Source organism: Mauremys reevesii, linkage group 8, assembly GCF_016161935.1.
Source record: "Mauremys reevesii isolate NIE-2019 linkage group 8, ASM1616193v1, whole genome shotgun sequence".
Taxonomy (NCBI): domain Eukaryota; kingdom Metazoa; phylum Chordata; order Testudines; family Geoemydidae; genus Mauremys; species Mauremys reevesii.
The window spans coordinates 95,590,676-95,616,730 of NC_052630.1; the positions used below are offsets into that span (position 1 = coordinate 95,590,676).

At 43.7% G+C, this 26,055-nt stretch overlaps 1 protein-coding gene across 2 annotated transcripts in view; it reads left to right on the top strand.

Annotated features, from left to right (window-relative positions):
- PLPP3 (phospholipid phosphatase 3) overlaps positions 1–17,239 on the top strand; it is a 69,049-nt gene extending 51,810 nt beyond the window's left edge. The window contains exons 5-6 of one of the 2 annotated variants that reach the window (XM_039486779.1): positions 7,317–7,493; positions 15,530–17,239. In XM_039486779.1, the coding sequence (XP_039342713.1) occupies positions 7,317–7,493; positions 15,530–15,655 (303 nt within the window). In that variant the 3' untranslated portion in view covers positions 15,656–17,239. The remainder of the gene's footprint in view (positions 1–7,316; positions 7,494–15,529) is intronic. The other variant, XM_039486780.1, reaches the window with a different exon arrangement.
- The last annotated feature ends 8,816 nt before the right edge of the window (positions 17,240–26,055 follow it).

Consider the following 26,055-nt stretch of genomic DNA (forward strand, 5'->3'; position numbering starts at 1 on the left):
CCTGTATAATAGGACTTTTGAGACCATGTGGATCACAGAGCTAAGCACAGTGGGGAAGAAGGGGAAAGCCGGTGGATTCTAGGGTGGTCATTAACCTGAAGTAACATCTTTGGACTAGCTATGTTGATGCCCTAATGCCCTGAACTAGGCTGAAGGGAGATTTCTATTCCTCAAGCCCTGCAGAAAGTTTCAGCTTTGTGCTGGGAACCAGGCTTTTACTCAGAGTTCTGTTCTCTGAAAGCAAGAATAGCAGAGAATTTCCCCCCACCTGTCAGTGAGCATAATTAAGGAGAAACATGAGTTATTAGCCTGCAATTCAATGCCGCATGGTGACGGAATCTTCCTAATAACCTCACAACTATCTGAGTTCTTTTGTATTCCAGGGAACCTCATTCCCTCATGAGAACTGAGATGCCAGCAGTTATTACTTAGGTTTGCTGTTATTATGTCACCTTAGATTAACTGACTGATTGCAATCCTTTAGCATTGTTCTTTGCGTGTGGCATAGTGGGGAGAGCTGGGTCATGGAATACTCTTTCTGGTCCAAGAATGGTGTGAGTTTAGTGGTATGCAGATACAAGCTCAGGGGGCATCTGGAGTCATAGAATCATAGAATATCAGGTTTGGAATGGATCGCAGGAGGTCAGCAAGTCCAACGCCCCTGCTCAAAGCAGGACCAATCCCCAACTAAATCATCCCAGCCAGGGCTTTGTCAAGCCGGGCCTAAAAAATCTCTACGGGTGGAGATTCCACCACCTCCCTAGGTAGCCCATTCCAGTGCTTCAACACCCTCCTAGTGAAAAAGTTTTTCCTAATATCCAACTTAAACCTCCCCCTCTGCAACTTGAGACCATTACTCCTTGTTCTGTCATCTTCTACCACTGAGAACAGTCTAGATCCATCTTCTTTGGAACCCCCTTTCAGGTGGCTGAAAGCAGCTATCAAATCCCCCCTCATTCTTCTCTTCTGCAGACTAAACAAACCCAGTTCCCTCTGCCTCTCCTCATAAGTCATGTGCTCCAGCCCCCTAATCATTTTTGTTGCCCTCCGCTGGACTCTCTCCAATTTATCCACATCCTTCTTGTAGTGTGGGGCCCAAAACTGGACACAGTACTCCAGATGAGGCCTCACTAGTGCCGAATAGAGGGGAAAGATCAAGTCCCTCGATCTGCTGGCAATGCTCCTACTTATACAGCCCAAAATGTCATTAGCCTTCTTGGCAACAAGGGCACACTGTTGACTCATATCCAGCTTCTCGTCCACTGTAACCCCTAGATCCTTTTCTGCAGAACTGCTGTTCTAGCAGAACTGCTAGTCTGTAGCAGCACATGGGATTCTTCCATCCTAAGTGCAGGACTCTGCACTTGTCCTTGCTGAACCTCATCAGATTTCTTGTAGCCCAATGCTCTAATTTGTCTAGGTCCCTCTGTATCCTATCCCCACCCTCCAGTGTATCTACCACTCCTCCCACTCCTCCCAGGTTAGTGTCATCTGCAAACTTGATGAGGGTGCAATCCATGCCATCCTCCAGATCATTAATGAAGATATTGAACAAAACTGGTCCCAGGACCGACCCTTGGGGTACTCCGCTTGATACCGGCTGCCAGCTAGACACGGAGCCATTGATCACTACCCGTTGAGCCCGACAATCTAGCCAGCTTTCTATCCACCTTATAGTCCATTCATCCAGCCCGTACTTCTTTAACTTGCTGGCAAGAGTCATTTAAGAAAAACAAGTGCTTGGTTCAAGTCCTACTTAGCTGATAATTTTGGGGTTTTGATGGGATATGGGCCAAAATGTGACTCCTAGGTAATCATCTGCAATTAAATTTCAGACTATACAGTTGACAAAAGGAAGAAAATGCAAATGTGCTTTTGCTCCTATGAGGTCTTTTGTGTTCCTAATCCTGCAGTTCACAATCGGTCAGCTAACTGCATCCAGTCAGGCTAGTGGACTTTGCCAGGGGTGAATTTGGCTTAGAGAGTTTTGCCCAAATAAGCATTCCAGGATTTGTGCCCTCTTCAAAGGGGGGCGGAGGGCGGGGGGCGTTACATGGAAGATAACGTCAGGTCAAGTGTAAAGAGTCCAGTCAGGGACACATGATAAGGCCCTGCCAATGCTCAGAGCAAAATCTTAGGAAAGAAAAATTTCCTAGATCTGGCTGAATGCAGCCATGTGATATGGATCGAGTGAGTGGGGAGTTCTGTTTGACAGCCAAGTTACTTACTCAGCACCTTCCTCAGTAAAGGACTCCAAAGTATAAGGATGAAGTGTATATATTCTTCTCTCCCTGCCTGCTCCTGACTTGTAATCCTGAAGATGGACACAAACTGTTGTCTTGTTCTGTTTGCTTAGGCTCACTTGCTGACCACAGTCTGCTCTCCCTGACATCAGTGGAAGTTCCCTGGCAGGAGGAAAGCTATGTATTGCTCCTCAAGCCATCTGTTCTGTGGTAACTGCTCCTCTGCCAGCACTTCTAACAATGCATAGGCTCTCTAAATAGTTACTACTACATATTATTGCAGATCACTTCATCCTTCCTTCCCTCTTGCGTTTTGTCAGGCCTGCTCCTTTTAATCATTATGTGTTACTTTCTTTTAATGCTGTACAGTGGGCTGCAGTGGGAGTAACATATTTTACATTATTATCTTACCCCCAGCCAGGCTCACCCATAAACTTCTCCTACATGGCAGCATTTACACATTTAGCAGAAGCCACTTGCAAATTGCTTACAGTCTGCTCTGAAAAAGATTAGCAGAGAAGCTGCTGGGGGTTTCCTGCCTTACATTATGCCACTGACTTTTCTGTGCCAGGAGAGGCTGAGGCTTTCTGTTTTTCCTTTAGCTTTCTGATTTGCTTTTCTTTTCTTCTCCTATGATATGTATTTCACACACACACACACACACACACACACACACACACACACACACACATACATATCAAGGGCTACAGTTTCAATATAGCTTCAGTCCAGCCTCCTAAATTCATGCCTGGAAATGTTATGTTTTAGGTACAATATTCTATGTATTTATCCTCACTACCACCTGTGAGGTAGGGAAGTGCAATTATCCCCATTTCACAGAGGCAGAATTGAGGCACAGAGAGGCTAAGTGACTTGCCCATGATCACATGGGATGTCTGTGGCAGAGCAAAGAATTGAATCGGGGTCCCCCAGGTCCCAGGCTAATGCTCTGATTTTTGGACTGTCCTCCCTATTGTACTTGCATGTTTTTTGTATGTCCAAAATCAGGTGTATGTGCATACGAACATAAGGCTGGCCATACTGGTCCCATCTAGCCCAATATCCTGTCTTCTGATAGTGGCCAATGCCAGGTGCCTCACAGGGAATGAACAGAACAGGCAATCATCAAGTGATCCATCCCCTGTCATCCACTCCCAGTTTTCGGCAAACAGAGGCTAGGGACATTCAGAGCATGGGGTTGCATCATTGATCATCCTGGCTAATAGCCATTGATGGGCCTATTGTCTATGAACTTATCTAGTTCTTCTTTGAACCCTGTTATAGTTTTGGCCGTCACAACATCACCCAGCAAGAGTGCCACAAGTTGACTGTGTGTTGCGTGTTGACGTGCATGCAACTTGGGCAGCTAGAAGCCTTAATGACCTAATACAGGCACGCATTGCTTTTGTCCCATATTTACAGAAGAACAGGTGCCAGTCTGAACTGTGTGCACGCAATGCCTGATGTGTGGCACAATTAGGACACAAACAGCTGCACGGGCACATTTTGAAGCCGTTTTTTCTCATTTTACCCCCAAATGTCTTGAGTCTGTCACTGTTGAGCTTATGTTCTGTATAATTTCAATGCTCATTTTTAATTGGTCTTTTTAAAATTAAATTCTTGCTTTCTCTACTCTGATTGAACTCTTTAGTCAAAGCCTTTGGGCTGCATTGAGGAGAGGACAGGGAAGTAATTCAAATCAGTATACAGAAGGGGATAGATGCATTATTGTTGCACATCAAACATTTGAAACCTCTTTCTTAAGGAACTGGAATGAACCCAGCATGAAGCTTTATGTGTGAAACTAGCTCTTGAGTTCTTCTAGCAAAGCTGAGGAGCACTGTGTGTAAAGTGTAATGCTGTATACAGGGTCCATGCGTGTATCTGAATGACGCAGAGGCTGCAATCTTGCATCTGAACATCAGTGGCAATGCAAATTTAGCTGACATTCCTCAGCTGCTTTAAAAACCACCACCCTTGCTCTCAAAATGTAGATTTTTAAAGGGACAGCACTGTCTCTGTATAACAACATCTGGAAAGTGCATTTGAATGATAACGGGAGCAGATTGTGAGCCCCTTAAATCCTGTTCCACAGTATCTTATCTCCACAATTAGTTCTCACTGATTGATTTCTTAAGGAGTAAAGGACTATTCAGTATAACCAAAGGTATCAGAATTTGACCTAGAATGAGCACATAGACATTAGAAAACCATTCAGAAGCCAGTTCACTGTTAGTGAAACACGTGGAAGGTGCTGGTTCTGTGAATAAAGAAGTGCCTACTGTTAAATAGTTTTAAATTGCTATGTAGTGTTGCACTGTGCTATTAAACATCTTCAGTTTTCCACTTCAGAGATGACTGCATTTTAGCAGTATCTGAAGTGCATGTACTTTGAGCAGTGCTTTTAAATCCTTCTGGATGAAAGATGCAGTGTGTTTTTAAAGCATTTTTATGATTAACTAATTCTTTCCCTAGCATATAAATTATTAGTAAAACTGGAAGTACAAATGTGTGGGAGTGAATCTACCGGTATATATGTTGCTGTATTCCACAGACTCTGTAATGTGCTTTGGCCAACACTGAGCTGTTTTGGTACTGCTCTATTCAATCCTAATTGGTTATCAATTTGGATAATTTGAAGCATCTGCTAGATTGGTGCAAATGCTTCTTAAGATCATTTTACTTTTTCCAAAAGGGGCAAATGAAAGGTTTGTGAAACAGACCCAACATATTAAACCATTTAGTACGGCTTTCCAGGTTTGCCTTTGCACAGCGTTACTGTGTTTTGGGGGATGCTATGGAAGTATCCCTGGGCTTGATTCTTATTTGCACAAAGGCCACATTACACCATTCTGCCAGCAGAGCGGCTGGCCTAGAAACCTTACTCAATCACCATTTTTTTCCATGTGGTTACTGGCTATATTGTCTATTTCATTGGTAAGGACGGCAGAGCTGTGCAGGGTGTTTAGCTGGGCTACAATTCTAGACATTAGTGGGGTTTTGTATTCAGTCTTGCAAGTGTTAATGAAGAAGCTGCTGCTCCTGTCCCCTCCCCAGGCATCCACACACCCCAGACAGTGTTATGACTTCCTGACCTACATCCTTTCCACATCTCCCCCATCCAGTTTTCCCCACCCCTGTCTCCACTTCCTCACTCATGCACAGGAAGGGAGCACTTTCTGGGAGGGCACTGCTCCTCTTGGCTCTGCCTTAGGGGGTGATCGGCCTCAGGCAACTTTGATTTGTGGACAGAAGGTTCCAGTTTTCCTGTCGTCTCTTCCCGTTTGGTTTCCCTAGTTCCCACAGGAACCTGGGAAGTAGGTTGTGCCCACCGTTTGCAACGGAAGAAAGCTCAAGATAACTGTAGGGGGGACAATACTCATTTGACATCACTTCAACTTCTTCCCTTCAGGTCAAGTCCTTTTGTTTCCCCTTGTAAGTAAAAGTAATGTTGCCCCCCCCACACCCCTCTATATTTCGAGTAACACAAAGTCACTGCAGAATTCTGTATGCTGAAGGATCAGGGCTCAAGCTGGCAGAGAGTCTTTCCTGATAACATAAGGTCTGCTTGTGCGAGTAGTGAGCGAACCCCACTGTAACACGTCAGTCATTCTGGAGCAGGGCTGGCTCTTTGTAGGTCCATTAATAATTATCCTGTTTGCACAGGATGAAGGAGGTGGCTATGGGCAGAGCACCAGCTTTTTCTTGCTGAAGAGTTCCTGCCTTTAGATAAGCAGCTCGCCTCCCTCTCAGATTAGCTTTTTATTGGTAAATGTCGGTAAATGTCAAGTTCACCGTCTCCACACAAACTGACAAAACATATTTCCATTGATGATCATAGAAATTGACAGGTGGGCAAAGAAAAAAGTGAGAACTTATCAGCGTTTGCTATAAGGATATTTGCTTTGTATATTTTGACACGTGCGGTTAGCACTTTGTGTTCTACGCTGCCCTTAAGTAATTATTGTCTGACACCCCCACGCCCAATTTCCCACGGTTGTGAAAATATAAATGGATCATAGAAAAAGATGATTAAATCCCATAGTTCTGCATAACTGAAAATTTAAATAGATAAAATTGGAAAAAAATGTTTAAAAATAAACATCGATGTGATCTGCTGAAATTATAAAAATGAAATAAAAACTGAATTCTGTCAAGCCTAATTTTGAGTCTGACTAAATAGTGTTAATAGTGTTAATACGAACTCGCATTGCGCTGCTTGGCAAATGTTAGAGAATTGCTGTTTTTCTCCTTTACCTTCAGCAGGCTTGTTAATGCAGAATGAACTGGAATTGAAAACGCTCAGTGGTGTGGACTGCTTTCTTGTAGGGTCCGTCTACACCAGGGGTTTCAGACTGGGGGTTGGGACCCCTCAGGGGGTCGTGAGCTGTCAGCCTCCTCCCCAAACCCTGCTTTGCCTCCAGCATTTATAATGGTGTTAAATACATAAAAAAGTGTGTTTAATTCCTAAGGGAGGTCGCGCTCAGAGGCTTGCTATGTGAAAGGGGTCACCAGTATAAAAGTGTGAGAATCACTGGTCTACACAATGAGTGACAGCCCGCAGCAGCAGTCTCAGTGTCCGAGTCCACAGACTCAGGCTTGTGCTACGGTGCTAAAAACAGCTAGGTAGACATTGCGGCTTGCGCTGGAGCTCAGGCTCTAGAGCCTAGGGGTTGGGGTTGGTTCACAGTCCAAGGTCCAGCCTGAGCCCCCCAGAAATCCAGCTCCCCCTGCCTCTGACCACTGGATTAGAATCCCACCAGTTGTGCTGCCATGACGACTACCTCAGGCAGCCGTCTCAGGGCAGCTTTTGTTATCTGGAGTAATTCGTCTCCTTGAAAGAGCCCCCCTCCCCATCCGCCATAACACACTAAGGACCAAGTTCTGCCCTTGGATACATGCATGAAATTCCTGCTGTATCCAGCGGCAGCCAGCTGCATGCATCCGAGGGCAGAATGACCTTCCTCCGCTCCATTGCTACAGCTAGCTAGAGCATTTGTTCTCCGTTGCTGCGCACATTGTGACCAAGGTGTAAAATTAATGCTCCCCTTTGTTTTTCTTTTCTCTCCTTAGTTATATCTGCAGGCCAGATTCACATGGAGAGGAGCCCGTCTGCTACGTCCCCTTCTGCAGTTTACCCTGATCATGATGGCATTTTACACAGGATTGTCCCGTGTGTCTGACCACAAGCATCACCCTACAGATGTGCTGGCAGGATTTGCACAAGGAGCCCTGGTGGCTTACTGCATAGTGAGTGGCATCTCTTACTATTGCAGGTCGGGAGTGATATGAGATGGGAGGCAAAGAGGACTCAATCCTGCATCAGAGAACTGCTGCAATGCCACCTAGTTACTCCTGTGCAGCAACTGCTCTGAGGCTTAAGAGCAGAGAGCCTCATTAGCAGGAGGATGGCTGTTAAGCCCCTGTGTCCTCAGCTGTGCACGTTCTCCACCCCTGAGCCCACGCGAGGCACTTGACAATGCTTTGCAATGAGGACAACCACACGTAGTGCTTCCCCCTGCTTCGTGCTAATGAGTAATGACACCAACAATGCACCAGCCAAGGATTTGTAGGATCAAAGTCCATATGTAAAATGTAGAGAGTCTCCTCTGAAACCCTAGTTCTGTAAAACCCACACAGTATCTTAAGTGAAGCAGCTGAGTTCTGCTCTGCCCTATCAGCATTAGGGTCAGTATGTTCGCTGATTAGCAAGGATTCAATTATTAGTGGCCCTCTCCAATCCAAGCAAATTACCAGTGCAGCTCAGGGAAGCTAACATGCAAACAGTGGTGGCAGTTTTTCCTTAAAGGCTAAACACTCCTTTCTTGATGAAAGCTGTGTTGCTTTTCAAGGCTCTGCAGAGGATCTATACAGAATCAAAGATCCCAGAAGACTGTGTTGGAGGTGGGGAACCCTTCAGAGTTAAACCAAAAAAATTCCCTGCCTGGGAATGTGGATCTTGGGTTTGTTCTTTTGATTGCAGGTTTTTTGTTTTGTTCTTTATGTGGCAAAAAGGTTTGTGAGAAAATGGTTTACAAAAGCCATGATTGCTTGTCTGTCACTGCCTGGCTTGTTCTCATGCAATTTACTTTCCAAAGAGTGACCTGATTGCACAGTCCTTTAACTCAAAGTGACACATGTAAACGTTTAATGTAGGCAGAATGGGAGGCACCGGCTCCGTGTAATGACGTGATTGTTTTCAGTGTAGTTATCTTGTTTAGAAACAAAGGGACTGGGGACTAAAGTAATTATGTGGCTTTAGAAACTCCTAAAACCAAGTTTTCAAAAGGTTACACACTTTTTATTTTGCTTGATCTGAAAGTAAAGTAAACCTCGAGGCAAGGAATAAAGTTCCCTAGAGGTTTATTCGCAGGAGTGGAAAATAGGTTGTTTGTGCATTTTCCACTTATTGATAAAATGCTAAACCTCAGCAATAAATAAATACAAAAAAATGCTGTAATCTAGTTGTTTAAAAAATGATTAACCCCTTTGGGTGTGGGAGTTGGGTTTTGCCATTGCCAAGTGCCCAGGCACCATTATGGCTTAGTGTCAGTAAATCCTTAATACCAGTGCCAAAGGGTTAATTGGTGGAAGTCTTCCATGTAGACCACTACGATGGGTGACTTTCCTTCTTAAATTTGCCTCTTTTATGCATAGAAGGAGCTGAATCATTATGGTTCATATATATCTTCTGTTCAAATGTCACAGTTCTCCTCAAAGCCTTGGAAACCTTTTAATATCCTTAGCAGCCCATTAAAGAAACAACACATCACTGTTGAAAGCTCTGGGAGCAAAAAGGTCTTGGGCAAGCTTTGGAACAGTGAAGCAGTTTTCCTCAGTTCAGGTGCTTCATATCACGCCATGTGGCTTTGTCTAGGCCAGTGTTTCCCAAACTTGGGCCTCTGCTTGTGCAGGGAAAGCCCCTGGTGGGCCAGGACAGTTTGTTTACCTGCCCCATCTGCAGGTCCGGCCGATGGCGGCTCCCACTGGCCGCGGGTCGCTGCTTCAGGCCAATGGGGGCTGCGGGAAGCAGCGGTCAGTATGTCCCTCGGCCCGCGCGGCTTCCAGCAGCCCCCATTGGCCTGGTGCGGCGAACCGTGGCCAGTGGGAGCCGCGATCGGCTGGGCTTGCAGACGGGGCAGGTAAATAAACTGGCCCGGCCCGCCAGGGGCTTTCCCTGCACAAGCGGCGTCCCAGGTTTGGGAAACACTTATCTAGGCATTAACTGTGTGTGCAGTCAGACTGGTTTTTTTAACGTGTGCAACATGAAAGATCAATCTCATGTTTCATCCTTTTATCATATTCTTTCCCCCCTCTACCTGTGACAAAGCTTTCAAAAAGTGACAGAAAGGTTATGTGGATTAGGAAGTGCACATGTAAAAAAACAGTCTGACTGCATACACAGTTAATGCCTTCTGAAAGACAATAGGGGTCCAGATGCTAGGGACAGACATTCGTACATTTCCTGCCTAGTGACAAGTTGCAGATCTGGTGGTCTCCTCCCTGACCCTTTAACAGATGGCAAATTGTAGTGGGCCAGGAGGAGGGTGAGAATGTTGCTCCCATAGGCTGACTTTCCTGTGACGAAATAAATCAACATAGGAAGCAGCTGCCTGGTTATTTCACAAACAGGCCTGGTCTTTCTCTTCTAGCTCCGGGCACACCCACTCTACTCACTGCTCTTTTGTATGCCTCCATGCCTAGCCCGGATATGGAGAGGGCACTGGTCATTCATTGCCCTGGTCCTACTGCCTGGAAAAGACACAAGGGGCTTCCAATGGGATTCAGACCCAAACCCCTGTTGCGTATTTGTCCAGGTGCAAACAGCTAAAATGTTCTTGGAATCCTGAACTCACTTATTTAAAACATGAGGAGCAGGGTTAGTATTTGCCCAGGATGGGCCTACGTTTCTTTTCTTCTTTTCGGGGGGATGGTTGGAGGCTCCCTTAACAGTAAGGGCCACAGGCCCTAAAAAGCTGCTAGGCTGCTGCCACTGAGAAGCCACTCCAGGGCTCCCTGCAGCTGGAATCAGGGCAGTGGTGTAGGAACGAGCAACCTTCCCACCTCCTGCCAAATTAAATTGTCGGGGTGTCAGAAGAACGGCTCGCAGGAGTAAAGGAGCCAGGATCAGGCTCTCTCTAAGTCCTACCTTAGACCTTCTCTTGTAAGCAGTAGGCTTCTGTTTTCATAATGGAATTCACTAGCTTCCAGTTCCATCCTATGCCTAGGGTCAGACTCACCCCAACTGATAGCCCTAAATCCTAGAAATGAGCATGCCCCATCTACCACTATGTCCCAGAACAGCTCACAGATCACAGGGTTGCATCCCTCCCACCACCCTGCAACTTCAGAGTCAGATCTCATTGGCTGGCTGCACAATTTCCCTGCACTCCCACGCCCAGCTCTTCACTTTCTCTTCCTCCCCTCTCTTGCCCAGCTGCAAACTGCTTGTAGACTAGAACTCTGCAAAGGAACAAGGAGTCCGTTGGCACCTTATTTAAAGACTAACAGATGTATTGGAGCATGAACTTTCGTGGGTGAATGCCCACTTCGTCAGACGCATAAGCCACAGCGCAGCTGCAGAGCCATGCCGTAGCCACAGCTGAAACCTTGAGGGTGCTGCAGTGCCCACAGTCCTAATGCATCACATCACATCCCCTCCTATGAAAGAGGAGTTAGGCCTGGGAGTAGGGTGACCAGATGCCCGGATTTTATAGGGACAGTCCTGATATTTGGGGCTTTGTCTTATATAGGTGCCTATTACCCCCCACCCCATCCCGATTTTTCACACTTGCTGTCAGGTCACCCTACCAGGGAGCGCCCAGCTCACTTCCTTATGCTCCCCACCAGATCCTAGCCCCACTCTCACTTCCACATCAACCTAAGCAGGGCCGGCTCCAGACCCCAGCACGCCAAGCGCGTGCTTGGGGCGGCACGCCGCGGGGGGCGCTCTGCCGGTCGCCGGGAGGGCGGCAGGCGGCTCCGGTGGACCTCCCATAGGCGTGCCTGCGGAGGGTCCGCTGGTCCTGCGGCTCCGGTGGACCAGTAGACCACCGGAGCTGCGGGACCAGCGGACCCTCCGCAGGCAAGTCTGCAGGAGGTCCACCGGAGCTGCAGGACCGGCGACCGGCAGAGCGCCCCCCGCGGCGTGCCGCTGTGCTTGGGGCGGCAAAATTTCTAGAGCCGCCCCTGAACCTAATGACCCCTCCCACCAGGATTTTGCTACACCTTTGCAAAACAGATTTCAGACCAGTTCTGAAAGCTGGAAACTCACTGGAACCAGTGAGGCAGGGGCAAGATTTGCCTTGAAATGAACTGCTAGTTAATATCAACTGTTACAAGTTATGCAGTTCTTTGGCTTGCGCTTTCCTTGTTGAGCTAATCAGCTCTTCTCATAGAACAATAAACTCGTACTTGTCAGGGAAACCTTTCTGGAGACGCACACTGAGTAACTTCCCCTTCACTTGGCTGGGGCTCTCTCTCTGTTATGTTACTAGCTGGTGAAGATGATAAAGCCAGGCTTGACCTTTGATTCACGGGGCATTCAAGGCCTCCGTGCTTAGCCACTGTTTTATCATTCCCTACTACATTGTGTCAGAGAAGGGTGACTCAAAATCATTCTGAAGAACAGCCTTCCGCTGTGACTCAAGAACTGAGTCTCAGGCTGTTGATATTAAAAGACTGTTAAGTGCAGTAGTAATCATGCTGTAATTCTCCGTGGAAGCCAGTTGTGTGTTTCATCTCCAAGAGTTATCAAAACTAAAAGTTGTAGCAGATGCATTTGTCCTTCTCGGCCTGAAATAACAAATGCAAGACATTCATGTCAAGCACTTGCAGCTGATGAAACATTTTTACTTGGTTCCAAAGTGAAATATGATGAAAATTTCCGAAAATCAAAATAGCAGGATAAGCAGACTAATACGTATCACGTAGTTTACATGAGTGGAAGCATTTAAAGAGACAAAATACCTTTTGGTTTCAACTCTTAAAAGTCATATTAGTTTGTTTTACTGTTGTGTATCTGAGTATGGATTTCTTTAATATGATGAAAAGAAATGGGATTATTAAATGGAAATATAAAATACTGACTTAGTTTGTATAGTTCAATCCCAGTTCTCTGCTGTCAAATTTTCTTTATGGGTGGAGAGCACCTTCTACAGGAAGTGGAATAAATCCAAGTAAAAACTTTGCACATTTACTAGCTTTTTTTAGTCTTAAACAGTTCAAGCATTAGGAGGATTTAACACACTATTTTGACCCTAAAAGATCATGTTTCAGGATTCCTGTAAGTGTGTACATAGCCTCAAGCCACGCTAGAGAGAAATACAGTTTAAAGGGGAATTAAAACTACTACCAAGTATTTGAATTAAACCCTCAAAAGCAATGAACTGCAGAGGAAAGGCTAAAAAACAAACAACCACAGGATGATACTCCATCCATAATGGACTCATTTATAAAATAAGGCCACATTCAATATAATCTCCCTCTGCCTCTTGCACGGAGCAACCACCACCTACCTCCTCCCACAAATTGATTTGTCATGGATTTCTTGATGTAGAAGTTGGACACCTTTCTGATTGAATCCAATGGTAGGTGGCAGGCATGTGAGAGAAATGGCAACAGAATTGCTCCAAAACAGCTGGTTTATTTTATTTTATTTTTTGAGTACTAACAACCAAAGAAAGAAAAATGTCCTACAGCAATGCATTCTCTCTCTGAGCATGACTTTTGTTTGTTTTTAAAAGGACTCATCCAACCCTCTGTTTTTGTGGGTGCAATTTTACTTCCTCAGTTTACTGTAGCACAAATGCTAGCATTTATTTGTCTAACTGGCAGATATGTGAGCACAGTTATTTAGCTAGACATCTGAATGTCCGCATTTTCACTCAAGGAAAAGATATTTTTTTAAATGTTGGGCCTCTTATGCTTTTCTGCTCCAGACAAATATTTATGGATAAGTAATAAAATTTGAAAAGTGAAGGATTCAGACTCCCAATTTCTCAGTTTTAGAAGTAGCAATAAGTAGTCATTTCAGATCAGGCCAATTGTCCATCTAACCTTGTTTCCTGTCTCTGATAGTAGCTTAGAAAGATGTTGAGGTGGAAAAGGAATACTCCTGCTGAATAGTGCATCTGGACAGCCATATGATGAGCAAGGGAATGAGAGGGAAATGTCTTCCTGTCTTTACCAATAAACCACCCTGAAGCATGCGGCTCAATAACCCTTGTACTTGGACTAGCTAGTGTAATTGTGTAGTCTAGTCTTATTCATGTAAGCATCTTATCCCTTTTCCATTTGATTGTGTTAAATCAAGGGCACGTCCAAACACTGCAGTAGTAAGAGATACAAATACATTTATTATTCTAAGGCTGCCATCCTATAAGCTTGATAGGAATGCAGGACTTGCTATACCAGATCAGCTCACCAGTCCATCCAATCCAGTATCCTGTCTCCACCAGATGCTTTAGAAACCCCATAATGAACCATTAAAAAAGGATAACCCTTCCTTAAGGGAACCTTACCCCCACACCGGCCAATGTTTGGCTTATGCTCGGAACTAATAAGCTTCTATGGAAGGTTGTGGAATCCCCATCACTGGAGGTTTTTAAGAACAAGTTGGAGAAACACCCCTCAGGGATGGTCTAGGCATACTTGGTTCTGCCTCAGCAAAGGGGGCTGAACTTGATGACCTCTTGAGGTCCTTCCCAGCCCTGCATTGCTCTGATTCTACAAAGGTTAAAATACCAAGTATCCTTCTCCCTATCACTTTGGCTGAAGTGAAATGTGATGCGTTCTCTATGGACAGCTGTCAAATTTCAGTGTCAAAATAAGTTTCAGCTCAGCTGGTAAATTCTGACCCACCGACTTATCAAAAGTGGGGTTGGGAAGTAGCCATGGTGCTTGCTGGCATGTGTGTTCACCCAGTCACTGAAGTTTGTTTTTGTTTATATCAAAGTTCTGGTGCTAAATAGCAAAGATGAGTTCTATCTGCGTTTTGCTGTTTACGGAGAGTTACACTGTCTGACTGTTTTCCCTTCTGGCTTCAGGTTTAAGTTTAGTAAGGGAGAAAGTGCAGCAGTCATGCTGGACTGATAAGGGTTAGGCCAAGGCTGCCAAGGAGGAAATGAAGGTTTCCTCCCAGCACTCTGTTTCTTATTGTGTTTCTGCCTCCCTAAATTGTCAAACGCTGGCCTTTTCACATCCGGCAGCGCGGTTACGTCATTGGGTATGCAGGAAAAGGGATTCAGGAATATCTCCTCCTTCCGTTGGACTCTGACTGCTAGACAGTCATCCTGACTAAACTTCAATTTTGTAGCTCATGTGTCATGAGAAAAGGGGAAAGCAGAGTATACCAAGTGGCCCTTATTCATAGATAATTAGGGTTGAAAGGGACCTCAGGAGGTATCTAGTCCAACCTGCTGTTCAAAGCAGGACCCAGCCCCAACTGGCCCCTGCAAGGATTGAACTCGCAGTCCTGGGTTTAGCTATTCTCCCCCTTTACAGATAGTGTCATTTGTAGAGTAGCTTTAACTTTAGGGCTTTTAACTGCCCCTCAGAGAGCATTTTAAGTCAGTGGGGCTATTTGTGTGAGTCAGGCAAGCAGGATTAAAACTTTGCGGGGGGGTGTCTTTGAGCCTAGTATATTGATTGTCATTATTATTATTATTATTATTATTATTATTTGTATTAATGTAGTGCCTAGGAGGTGTATACCTGGACCAGGACCCTATTGTTCTAGGTGCCATACAAACAGAACAAAAAGATAGTCCCTGCCCCAAGGAACTCTCTTTATTTCTAGGCTTTCAAGCCCGTGCTGTGGAGTTGTGTGTTATCAATCTATTTATAGCAAATAAATGCAATAATTTATTAATGCCCACCACAGTTCATACTGAGCCATTATCATTTAACCTCCCAACATCCTATGTGGCTTGTAGTCAAGTATTGTACATGCCTTTGCCACAGCTAGGAAAACAGCCATACACAGGCTAAGGGCCCAATCTTACAAAATGCTAAGTACTCCCATTGCCCCAGTGGGAGTTGAGGATGCTCAGCACCTTCTGAGACCAGACCATGAGTCTAAAGACACACAGTGAGGTGGTTTCAAAGCTGGGATTCGGGCTCAGGAATTCCTAGGTCCCAGTCCTGTAGTCAGTCAAACAAACAAACAAAGAATTTGGTTGCCGTAAAATAGAACACGAATACTCTCTCATTGCTAATCTGTCAAATAGTGTTTAAGGAAAACATCTTCAAATGTCGCTCCATTGATTTCTAAATTCTATTTACAGGTGTTTTATGTGTCAGATCTCTTCAAACCCAAGATGAGGACCTCCCTGCCTCCTCCTCCAATCCGGAAAGATATCCTTTCACCTGTGGACATCATTGAACGGAACAATCACCACAATATGGTGTAGGCCTTTGCAGTCCTCCTCCCTCCACAATCCTCCCTCCCCCCCCTTTTTTTTTTTTTTTGCAAAAATGACTGCTGACAGCAACTACCTGCTGCTCTCAAATCTCATCAGACAGTAGAATGTAGGGAGAGACTTTCTTGCCCGACTAATAAGGTCTTACTCTCTGGCCTTTTCACTTGCAACATTTGCATGAAATGGGTATTGTTCAACTAAGTCAAAAGCAACAATGAGAAAAACAAACAAACAAACAAACAAACAGTGATGCCGGAATTCTGGATGTGCAATTGGTTGAGTGTTCATGTTGTAGTGAACCCAAATTGTTCATAGCACAATGAACACTAAACGATTATGTAAAGCCGGCCATCTTTGCTTTTACTAGGAAGATTTCCAATGCCTGTAAGAAAAACTCACAACTAAATTATATAGCACTATATACAAGAAACAGCACTGATTCAAGATTTGGGATTGGTTTCCGCTCTTTTCCCCTCCCTCCTTCTTTTTAATATTGCTTTGTTTGACTCCGTTCCATACTGTGATGTTGATTCAGAAGAAGCTTGCCCAGTCAAAAATGTCAGAAGGGTGCCCGGTCATACTACACAAACTTAAAAAAAACCCCAACAATCTAAGGTGGTTCCACAACAAATTGTGCATGAATGAATCCGTTATCCACTTAGAAGCCAAATCTCTTCATTTCCACTTTGTACCTGGTGACATTAGTACTGTACGAGGCATCAAGCCCACACAAAATTGACAAATGGCCTAATTTTAAAAAAGGCTCCCTTCACTGCTCCTGGCCCTGATAAATTGCAGAAGGATTTTCTGTGCTATCGCCGCCCCCTTTGGGAGTTCACGTCACGTCAGTTGTTAGTGGTCGATCTTGTTGAAGATATGTTAGCACTATGAATTTGGGATTGAGTCCCAGGGAACAATGAGTCTGCAGTTTTAGGACGGACTGCTGGGTGGAACGTCCTAGCCTGGATTTCAAACAGTTTTGAGCATTCCCTCATCTTCTCTGTTTAGGGTCCTGTTTATAAGCCATTCAATAGACATTAGGCCAAATTCTGATCTCAGTTACATCGGTTGTGTATCAAGAGTGTGTAAAAGAGAGCAGAATTTGGCCTATTTCTCCTCGCTTTTTGGCTTTCTGGTGGAAGTTAAAGACAAATATTGAAGATCTATCTTAAAACTTTGAAAAAAAGCTAAATTGAAAAGGGATCATGCAAACCACGTGGAATGGCCATTTGCACATCTATATTACACAATCCGTCCTATCATTTCAGCTATAGCAAGCTATGATTTTTATATATAAATATTATATAAATAATGTATAAAACATTAAAAATTAACTATGTAAAATATTATTTCCGAAACAATTTTTTAGATATATCCACTATGATTATAAACTGTGTCTTGACCTGTGTTATTTACATTTTGCTGCTTAAAAAAGCATTGAATTAATTTTTTTTTGTAGTTGACTAAAATATTGTAGGTCTGTGGTAGTAATATTTTAATGAAAATAACTACAACTAGAGACAATTGTATAAAAAATCATATTAAATTGTCTGTATTTTTGTAATGTTTCATTTTGTAAAGAGAAGAATATTCAAAGACTTTTGTAGAATACAAAATTGAAGTTTGTATCTGCGAAATTATTGCTGTATAAATGTGCTTTTTAAATAAAAGCTCATAACACAACTAAATATCCTATTGTAACCATGTTCTGCATTTATGTTGTTCTTAGATTAATCTGAAGAAAATGCATGGGGTGGTATATCTAGGGCTTTACGCTGCACTGGGTAGATGTTGCATATACCTGTTCCAGGCTCAAAACAGCCCTGAACCTGATCTCACTTTAAATGAGAGTTCTGATGTGGGGTTCACCAAGGGCATGGCCACACTGTGGGTGTTACAGAAGCACCATTGCAGAGTGGTAGTGTAGATGCTTCCTACATCGATGGAAGGGGTTTTTCCATCAGTGTCAGTAATCCATGTCTCCAAGTGGCAGTAGTTAGGGCGATGGAAGAATTCTTCTGTTGACCTAGCCGCATCTGCCCCAGGGTTGGGTCAGCTTGACAGCAACACTCAAGGCGTGAATTTTTCATACCCCTTAGCGAAGTCGCTAGGCCTGTCTAAATTTTAAGTGTAGACCAGGACTTTGGCTTATTTCTGTCACAAGGCAGAAGTAACTAAGATGGAAGCCCATAGCTAAATCCCTTTATTTACATAGTAAGGATGAGCTCGCCTCTGGCTACACCTCTTTCTTACCCAGTGCTCTTGTGTATGAAGGAGTGATGCTCAAGGAGCTTGAAATTGACTTCTACTTATTTATGTGAAGGTAGGCCCCTCTCTGCTAGGCACAATGCAAATGGGAGAGACAGTCCTTGCTCTGGAAGGCGTATAGTCTAAATAGAGAACACTGAAGAGGGAAACAGAAACATAGAAGTCAAGTGACTTGTCCACAGTCATGCAGAAGATCAGTGTCAGGGCGAGAACCAGCTTTCCAGTCCAGCGCTCTATCCGCTAGAGTAGACCACAGTGTTTCTAATTAACATCAAGGGCTGCCAGGCACTTAACCTTACGTGTGCCCATGGGTTATCTCTGCTCGCGTTTGCACTGGAGCACAACAGCCTCCCGCTGTCTGTTGTGTACTGGCCAAAGACCCGCAGGCCACAGTCTGCAGCCCTGCCACTTTCCACGCGCTACCTTTCTTTCAGCATTTGCAAAGAAATCTATTTTGTCCCCGTTCTAGTCCACATTTTTCTTCTGAGACCAACAACTCTCCAATGTAATAGGAAACTTTCATCTGGATGGATATGGAAGAGCTTTATTGAGTGAAAAAAAATAAAATAAAAACTGCCCACATCTATTTATGTCCGCACACAGGTGGCAGTTAGAAGTCAAGGTATCTCGCTGATAGCTCACTCTGGAGTGAAGCACAGTAGCAGCAAAGATGCATGACAGTTTGTGATAGGATGTGAATTCCACATCAAAGTGAACTAGCAGGTGGGAAATAAGCAGGCAGAACATGGTAGGAGTTGCTATTACTCATACTGAAACTTGGTACAGCTGGGTAAATGCTCCTATTTTAGTGCAAGGGGATTTTTTATATTAACATTCATCGGCAGGACTTATCTGAAAGATGACATCTCTAGCTGCACTGTCTGATAATATCTCCAAAACTTTCTCAGAGAGAAGAGTCGCCCCCTATTGAGTCATCTTCAGCAGCCTGAATTTTCCCTTGAGGGAAACCCTGTCTGGGCTTAGCAACATGCAGCCCACAAACAGACTGTAGTTGAATGCAAAATTCTCTAAGTGCTGTGAAGGTAAATTTAAGGAAGTCTTCACTGTTGGACTAAATTAAGTGCTTGGATTTTAATGTCAGGTCTTAAACCACCCAGGCAGGAGGGCAGGAATACAGATCTATGGGTGGAAGAGTAGGAATTGGAGGAGTGTCAAAGGAAATTGGAAGCAGAATAGGAGGTATTAAGAGCAGTGGGAGAGACTGGTGTTTCTGACTGCTTCAGGGAAGTATTAATAAGCGCAAAATGAGGAATGGCAGAAAGACTGGGTCAGTTAGGAGAGTGGAAGAAGAGGAATGAAGTGGAAGAACATAAGAGCGGCAGTATTGGGTCAGCTCAATGGTCCATCTAGCCTGTATCCTGTCTTCCAACAGTGGCCAGTGGCCCATAACTTCGGAGGGAATGACCAGAACAGGGCAATTTTGAGTGATCCATCCCCTGTCATCCAGGCTCAGCTTTTGGCAGTCGGAGCTTTAAGGACAACCATGGGGTTGTATCCCTCACCATCTTGGCTAATAATCACTGATGTATTGGATAAAGTTCCTGGAGGATAGGTCCATGTTCAACTGGTTAGGGCACCAGACTGGGCCTCAGAAAACCTGGGTTCTATTTCCAGGACTCTGCCACTGATCTCTTGTGTGACCTGAGGTAAGCATGGCCCCTTCTGGGGCTGTTTCTCCTCCTATCCTTTGTCTGTCTTGGCTATTTACATTGTAAGCCGTTCAGGGCAGGGGCTGTCTCTCACTTTGTGTATGTACAGTGCCTAATGCAATGGGACCCTGATATCAGCTCATGGGTCTAAGGGAATATGCAGGAGTATGCTTGTTTTGGAGGAGTGCCTACAGGGAGGGAATATTAAGGAGTGGGGAGGTGCTCAGATGCCACATACAGAAGACAGTTTAATAGAGGAAGATTTAGCAGATGGGGAGGAAAGAGATAGATTGCTGGGATATGGGTAGGGTGCATTAGTGAAGAGCCTATAAAAGCTAGTAGAGAGTAGGTTTATGGGAGACAGGCATATAAGAGGAGAATAAATTGATGAAAGTTAACAAATCATGGATTTAAAGTGTATTATGGAAAGGAGCCATGGAGGTTTGTGGCAGTTTCTGGTACCACTTGAGTAATTTTCTGACTTTTACAGAGAAATGAGGTTGCAGAGTTAAGAAGAGCAGAGGCCTTCAATAGCTGCAGAGGTGTGTGATTTAGCTTGCAACCATTGTACCACTAGCAAGCAGTAAAAAAGTATTTTAAACATCATGTATGTGTTGGTAATACAGCATAGCTGGATTAAAATAGTGAGGAGGAGATAATGAAAATTAAACAAAAGTTTTTTTTTAAAAACTAACCACACCGGAGAAGACAGACAAGAGAAGCTGACAGGCAAGCCAAGGAAGTAACATTTGCTTGAGCAGAACAAAAACAAAACAGAGAACAGGCTAGATGAAGAATGGCGTCAGAAAAGAGAAAAAGGAGAATCTCAGGGGATGCAAGCTAAAGACCAGATAGCAAGTTATAGGAACAGGGTTCACTGCAGAGGGCCTAGTAAAGGTCAGAGATGATTGGGTCCAAAGTAGCAGGACTGTCAGGTAGGAGAAAAAGAGGGAAGACTGGATAGCGTGAGTAAAGGTCTGCATAGGTCTAGCATACCCTGTGGGTGCAGCATAGGTCTAGCATACCCTGTGGGTGCAGAGGAGGCTTAACTAAAAAGGTCTAGTTTCCAGAAAGGGCAGCAGACACTGCAGATAATAAAGGATTCATCTGGAGAAAAACAGATAGGTCATGATCAAAGTGTCGTTGGCAGGAGGGAAGTGATGAGAAGCCAGTGAAATGGAGAACCAGACAAGGGGACAGGAAACTACGGCAGCAGACTGAAGGCCAGTGAGGTAAGTCAAGCCTTTTAGAAGTGGCCAAAGGTCAGAATCTCTCTGCAGTAGATGGTCTTCAATTTACAGCGGTAAATTGAAGCTGTCTAAAGAAGGGCCAAATGCAGCCCGCTTTCATCTGTACCATATAGATCTTGTCCACTAGGTGAAGTAGAGCAGATATAGAATTTTATTGTTGATGAACTCAATCAGCCAGCTATTCCAGTTACACTGGGAAAGCTATCAGTACCTGGCTGGTTGGCGGGTTGGATTAAAAAATTAAGCGCATCTCTACAAATTAGGAACATTGCTCCATCCCCAGGTAAATTGCTGATATAGCTCTTAGTACTGCAAAAAAATTGGACACCGTTCTTGGAAGTGATAATGCCAGCCCCTAGAGAGCATGAAAAATTGCTTTGAGCCGTTGATCCTTTGGCCTTTCTGTGAAAGTGTCAGAGCTATGGGGGAACACCTACCCAAAACCTATAGTTTTGCATGCAAACATATTTAACATTTTTGCACATGTGTGGCTGCATGCAAGCACCTGCATTTCATGAAGTGGAGCCTTTGGCTCCAAGGTAAGATTTGAAACTTTCTGTGACAGTAAACTGTCATCCCCAGAAAGAGGTCTAAGCAATCTTCAGACAGTAAAGGTATTCTGGTACTGTTCAGTAATTTTGGTGTGTGTAGCTTTCCATACCAGGAGGAAGATCATCGCATGTTCCACAAGCAGAGGCAATTTAATACTAGAGATCTTTAAGTTAGATTTTTAATAGCCCAATGTTTGGGTACAGGGTTTTTCATCGCTCTTTATAAAGATAAAACCAAGAACAAAATTTGGATCCAGATTCAATTAACAAACACTCCTAACATTGAGAGCTGGGGTTTGGGGCCAGACTCAACTCTAAGACTATATGCAACCTGGATCCAAGAAAACTTTGAGACCTTCCAAAAACATTGTCTCCCGCCTCTGACTCCATGATCTCACTCTCGCCACCGTACCTGTGACCACCTCTTCCCCTTGACATACTTCCCTCCTTATTCCCCACTCCCAATGAACTGACTGATTTTCCCCTCGTCGCCAACTTTTATAGACTTGTTTATATAGCCTGCCAAATATCTCCAGTGTTTAATGGATACTTGTGAATGGAGGTTGACATTTCTATTGAATGAAGCAGAAGTTAGGGAAAGTTTGGGGGTAACAGGGAGGATCAGCTAAACATCACCTTCTAAGACACACACCTCCCAAAAAGTCTTTCAGCCGTGATCTTTGCACCCTACCCCCCAAGCTCATATTGGTTCCAGATGCATTATGTATGTCTGAACTGTGTTATGTCTAGATTGTAAATTCCTCAGGGCACAGACTGTCTCCTTAAGTGTTGGTATAGTACTGATCAAACTGTCAGCAATGACTAATTGCCCAATCCCTTGTTTTCACCCTATCCATAGCTGATAAGGGAAATGATCCTGAATTTCTTGTTCACCCAACACTCGCAGGGAAGTCACAAGAGAGATCAATTCTCTTATCCACATGTATCATTTGTTTTCCTTAGAAAAGTCTATGTCTACAAAGTTTATTCTCTACTTGTGGACTAAACTCCTATAGAATACACTCCGAGGTGTTATGGTAATACTACTACTAATAATGTCAGCAAGTCACTAAGTAATCGTGTACCTTCCTAGTAATCATGGAATTGGTGCTGCCTCAAGTAATAAGGTATCTTTTTATTTAATCTAGAAATAAACTTGATCTCTCTGTAACCAGATAACTTTCAATGTCACGCTTTGGGACACCTCACAATACAAGTCTGTTAGTGAACTCACTGGTAGTAGCATATGCAGCCTGTAGTGGCATGAAGTTTACAGTTTTTGATCTCACTTTATATTAAAAGTTCATAACCAGAAGGAACAACGAGCTGTTATTTTAAAAAACACTTTTTAGTGTTGCCGTGTCAGCAGAAATTTGTATATATATATGGGATATATTCTTATCCCAACTCTGTCACTATGACCCCTTTGTGTAGAAATTAATTCAGACCACTTCTGATGGGAATCTTTGAAGTAATTAAAATTGGGCAAAAGTCCAAAATATTAAAAAGTATAATTTCTCTCTCCACTCCAAACTAAGAAAAATTCACTTCGTTTCTACAGGAACTGGTACAAATAGCTTGGCTTTTCTATCCAAGATTTTTATAAATACATGTGTGTGTGTGTGTGGTTTCAGTTCTGTAGTGTTGGGTGAGCTCATGCTGAGGTATAAATTAAGCAAGAGAGCACACACATTACACTATGCTAACTTTTTCCCAAAAGAGACACCAAAAGTAATTATGCTGTTTTAATAAAGGTCTCAGAAATAAAACTGTTTTCAAGATAAAGTGAGGGTGTGTACTGCCAACTAATGGACAAATATTGTGTTCTCATCAATTTACGCTGGAGCATGAACACTTTTTCTTTCAGGAAAATTTGAATATTGGTGGAAGGTGCATGAATAACATCTCTGGAATTTTAAGGGCTTGTGTATACAATAAAGTTGCACCAGTTTGACTTAAGATGTGAATTTAAACCAATTTAGATAAGCCAATGCTGAAAACTGTGGATGCTTTTCTTTCATTTTTCACCAAACTTATTGCTGTTCAGTTTAAGTTGGTTAGGAACAGGATTGAGTTAAACAGAAATAATATAGTTGAAAACAAAATAGAAACTGATTGGAAGTTTTCCATTCAAACTGTGTTTTTGTTTGTTTGTTTGTTTTTTTTAATACTGGAAACTTAATTAAATACTGGAAACTTTTCAATTAAATGATTTTTTCCCTCTGGAAAGTTTCAGTTTTTGTTGAAAAGAATGACATCCAGAAAAACTGAAATATTTGAGCCAAACCCCAAAATATTTTGATTCAGATATCCCTCAGGGGAGGGTCTCCCATGATGCAACCACCTCCCCACACTATGAGAGGAGACCATGATTCATCATGGGAGATGTAGTCCAATCTGGCAGTCCAACCTTTAGAAGAAAGCTGCAACTCCCACAAGGCACCACAACAGCATTTCCTAATCAAACTATTTTGGTTTTCAGCCAAAATATTTTGGTGTTTGAGTTTTCACTGAAAAGTTGCACTCTTCTGCAAAATAAATAAAGCTAATTTTCCAACCTGTTGTTATGAGCACACAGGGGTTTGCACTGATTTAACTAAATAGATTTAAATACTGATTTAAGTTAAACCTGTGCAACTTTCTTTTTGTGTACAAGGCCTAAGTCATTCTCCTTTCCATAGAACAGGTACAGCAGGGGCATTAGTAAAACCAGTGAGGAATAGCTAATCCATGTGGTTAACATAACAGCTCCCCTCTCCTGAATGTCACCCCAAAACTGAATCAAGACCAACTGGAACCATATTTGAGATTCATGCAACAACTTTGTCCAAATTAGCCAAAGGGATCCATTATGGTCATGTAGTCTGACCTCATGCATAACACAGGCCAGATTTCACCGACTGATTCTTCATCTACCTTAACAAGTTGCTGCAGAGATAGAGCATATCTTTTAGAAAGGCATCTAATCTTGATTTAAAGATTCCAAGTGATGGAAAATTTACCACATCCCTTGGCAATCCATTCCAGTGATCAATGCACTGCTAATTCTTTCTTATTTTTCATTTTCAGCTGTTTGTTTGCTTCTGTGCGACAAATTAAATTGGAAGTGTTGGGAAAATTTCAAAATTGTTTGCTCATATTAGATCTTTGCCCCAATTTTTTAGATAAGCATCCATGCTATAGTTGCTCATTAAATATGGGGATTTGCTCATCACTAATTATTCTAAAATTAGAATTACACTCAGTCTGTCTTTTGCCCTCTCTGAGACTGTCACATCAGTTGATATCAAATGTGTTGGTAGTGATATGGCCACTTAGCACCACACTGTGACCATCAACTCATATAATATAAGCCACCAAACAGCCATGAGACAAGAGTAACTTTTAGTCAGAAATCAGATTTCTCCTAGTGTCCCATAAGAAAAAGGCTCCTTATTCCATTTTAAGGCCCCGAGCCTTCCAGTCCCCTGGAGAATGACAATTTTGTAAACTTTTCCTACTGTACTGATGCCATATTCAACCCAGCGTCTCCAGATAATGGAGCCCAGAGTGCATATCAGAGGAGATAATAATGTTTCAAGTGGATTGTTGGTTGGTTCATCACTGTAGAGCTGGCTTCCAACAGAGATTATACTCCACCAAGCCTTGCCACTTCCGTGGCAGGGTACAAGACACATCTCTTCATGAAGACCTAATGGATGGTGTGACAGAGTTCTATCTTTAGCACCCTGGTCACTTAGGTCATTGCATAACCAAAAAGTTAACTGGCTTAATTGGAATCAATTAACCGTTACCATGGGGATTGCTGACACGTGGGGACAATGGTTGGGCTAATGAGGTAATTAGCTCAATACTGGGGATCTTGGCTGTGCTAGGGCAGAGGATCTGCATGCAATGGATGGATGAGATGCTGCACTGGCTAACTGAACAACAAAAAGAGATGCAGGAGGGCCCAGTAAGCAGAGAGACCAGCACTTTTGGGTTGACAGGTGAGACAGAAACAGGCCGTACAGGAGTCCATCGAGGAGCAATCCCAGGTACAGCAGCATCTCCAGCAGAGGCTGGTGAATGCTAATGAGGGAACAGGACATTGGACAGTAGATCTGGGATTATGTACAATGGCTTTGGAGGATTATCCTGATGCCTTTTTGATCATGTTTGAGCACTTGGCTAGGAGTGTCAGATGGGACAAAGGGGCATGGGGCTGCAACTAGCCCCTTAACTCACTGGTGAGGCTCAGGTGGCTTAAAGGAACATCACGCCAAGGACTGTGACACCATGAAGGCTGCTATTTTGGGTAGGTTGGGCATGTCAGTGGAGAAATACCACCAAAAATGTAGGGCAGCCAGAGGGAATGACGGGGCACATCCCCAGGCATTCATACCAAAGCTATTGGATTGGGCCAATTGGTGGCTGAGGCCAGAAAGACAAGACACAGGGGCCGTAGTGGACTCAGTTACTCTGGAACAGTCAACACAAAGCCACCATGGGACTCTGAAAGGTTAGGTACTGGCTGGTGCTGCTGGAGTCCTCTGTGACGTTAGCACAGGAATATGTGGAGGCAGACTTTCCAAGAAAAGAGCTTCCCCCCCAGGAAGGGAGTGGGAGAAAAAGTTTGAGAAGCCGCCGTCACCAAAGCCTGGAAAGGGGAT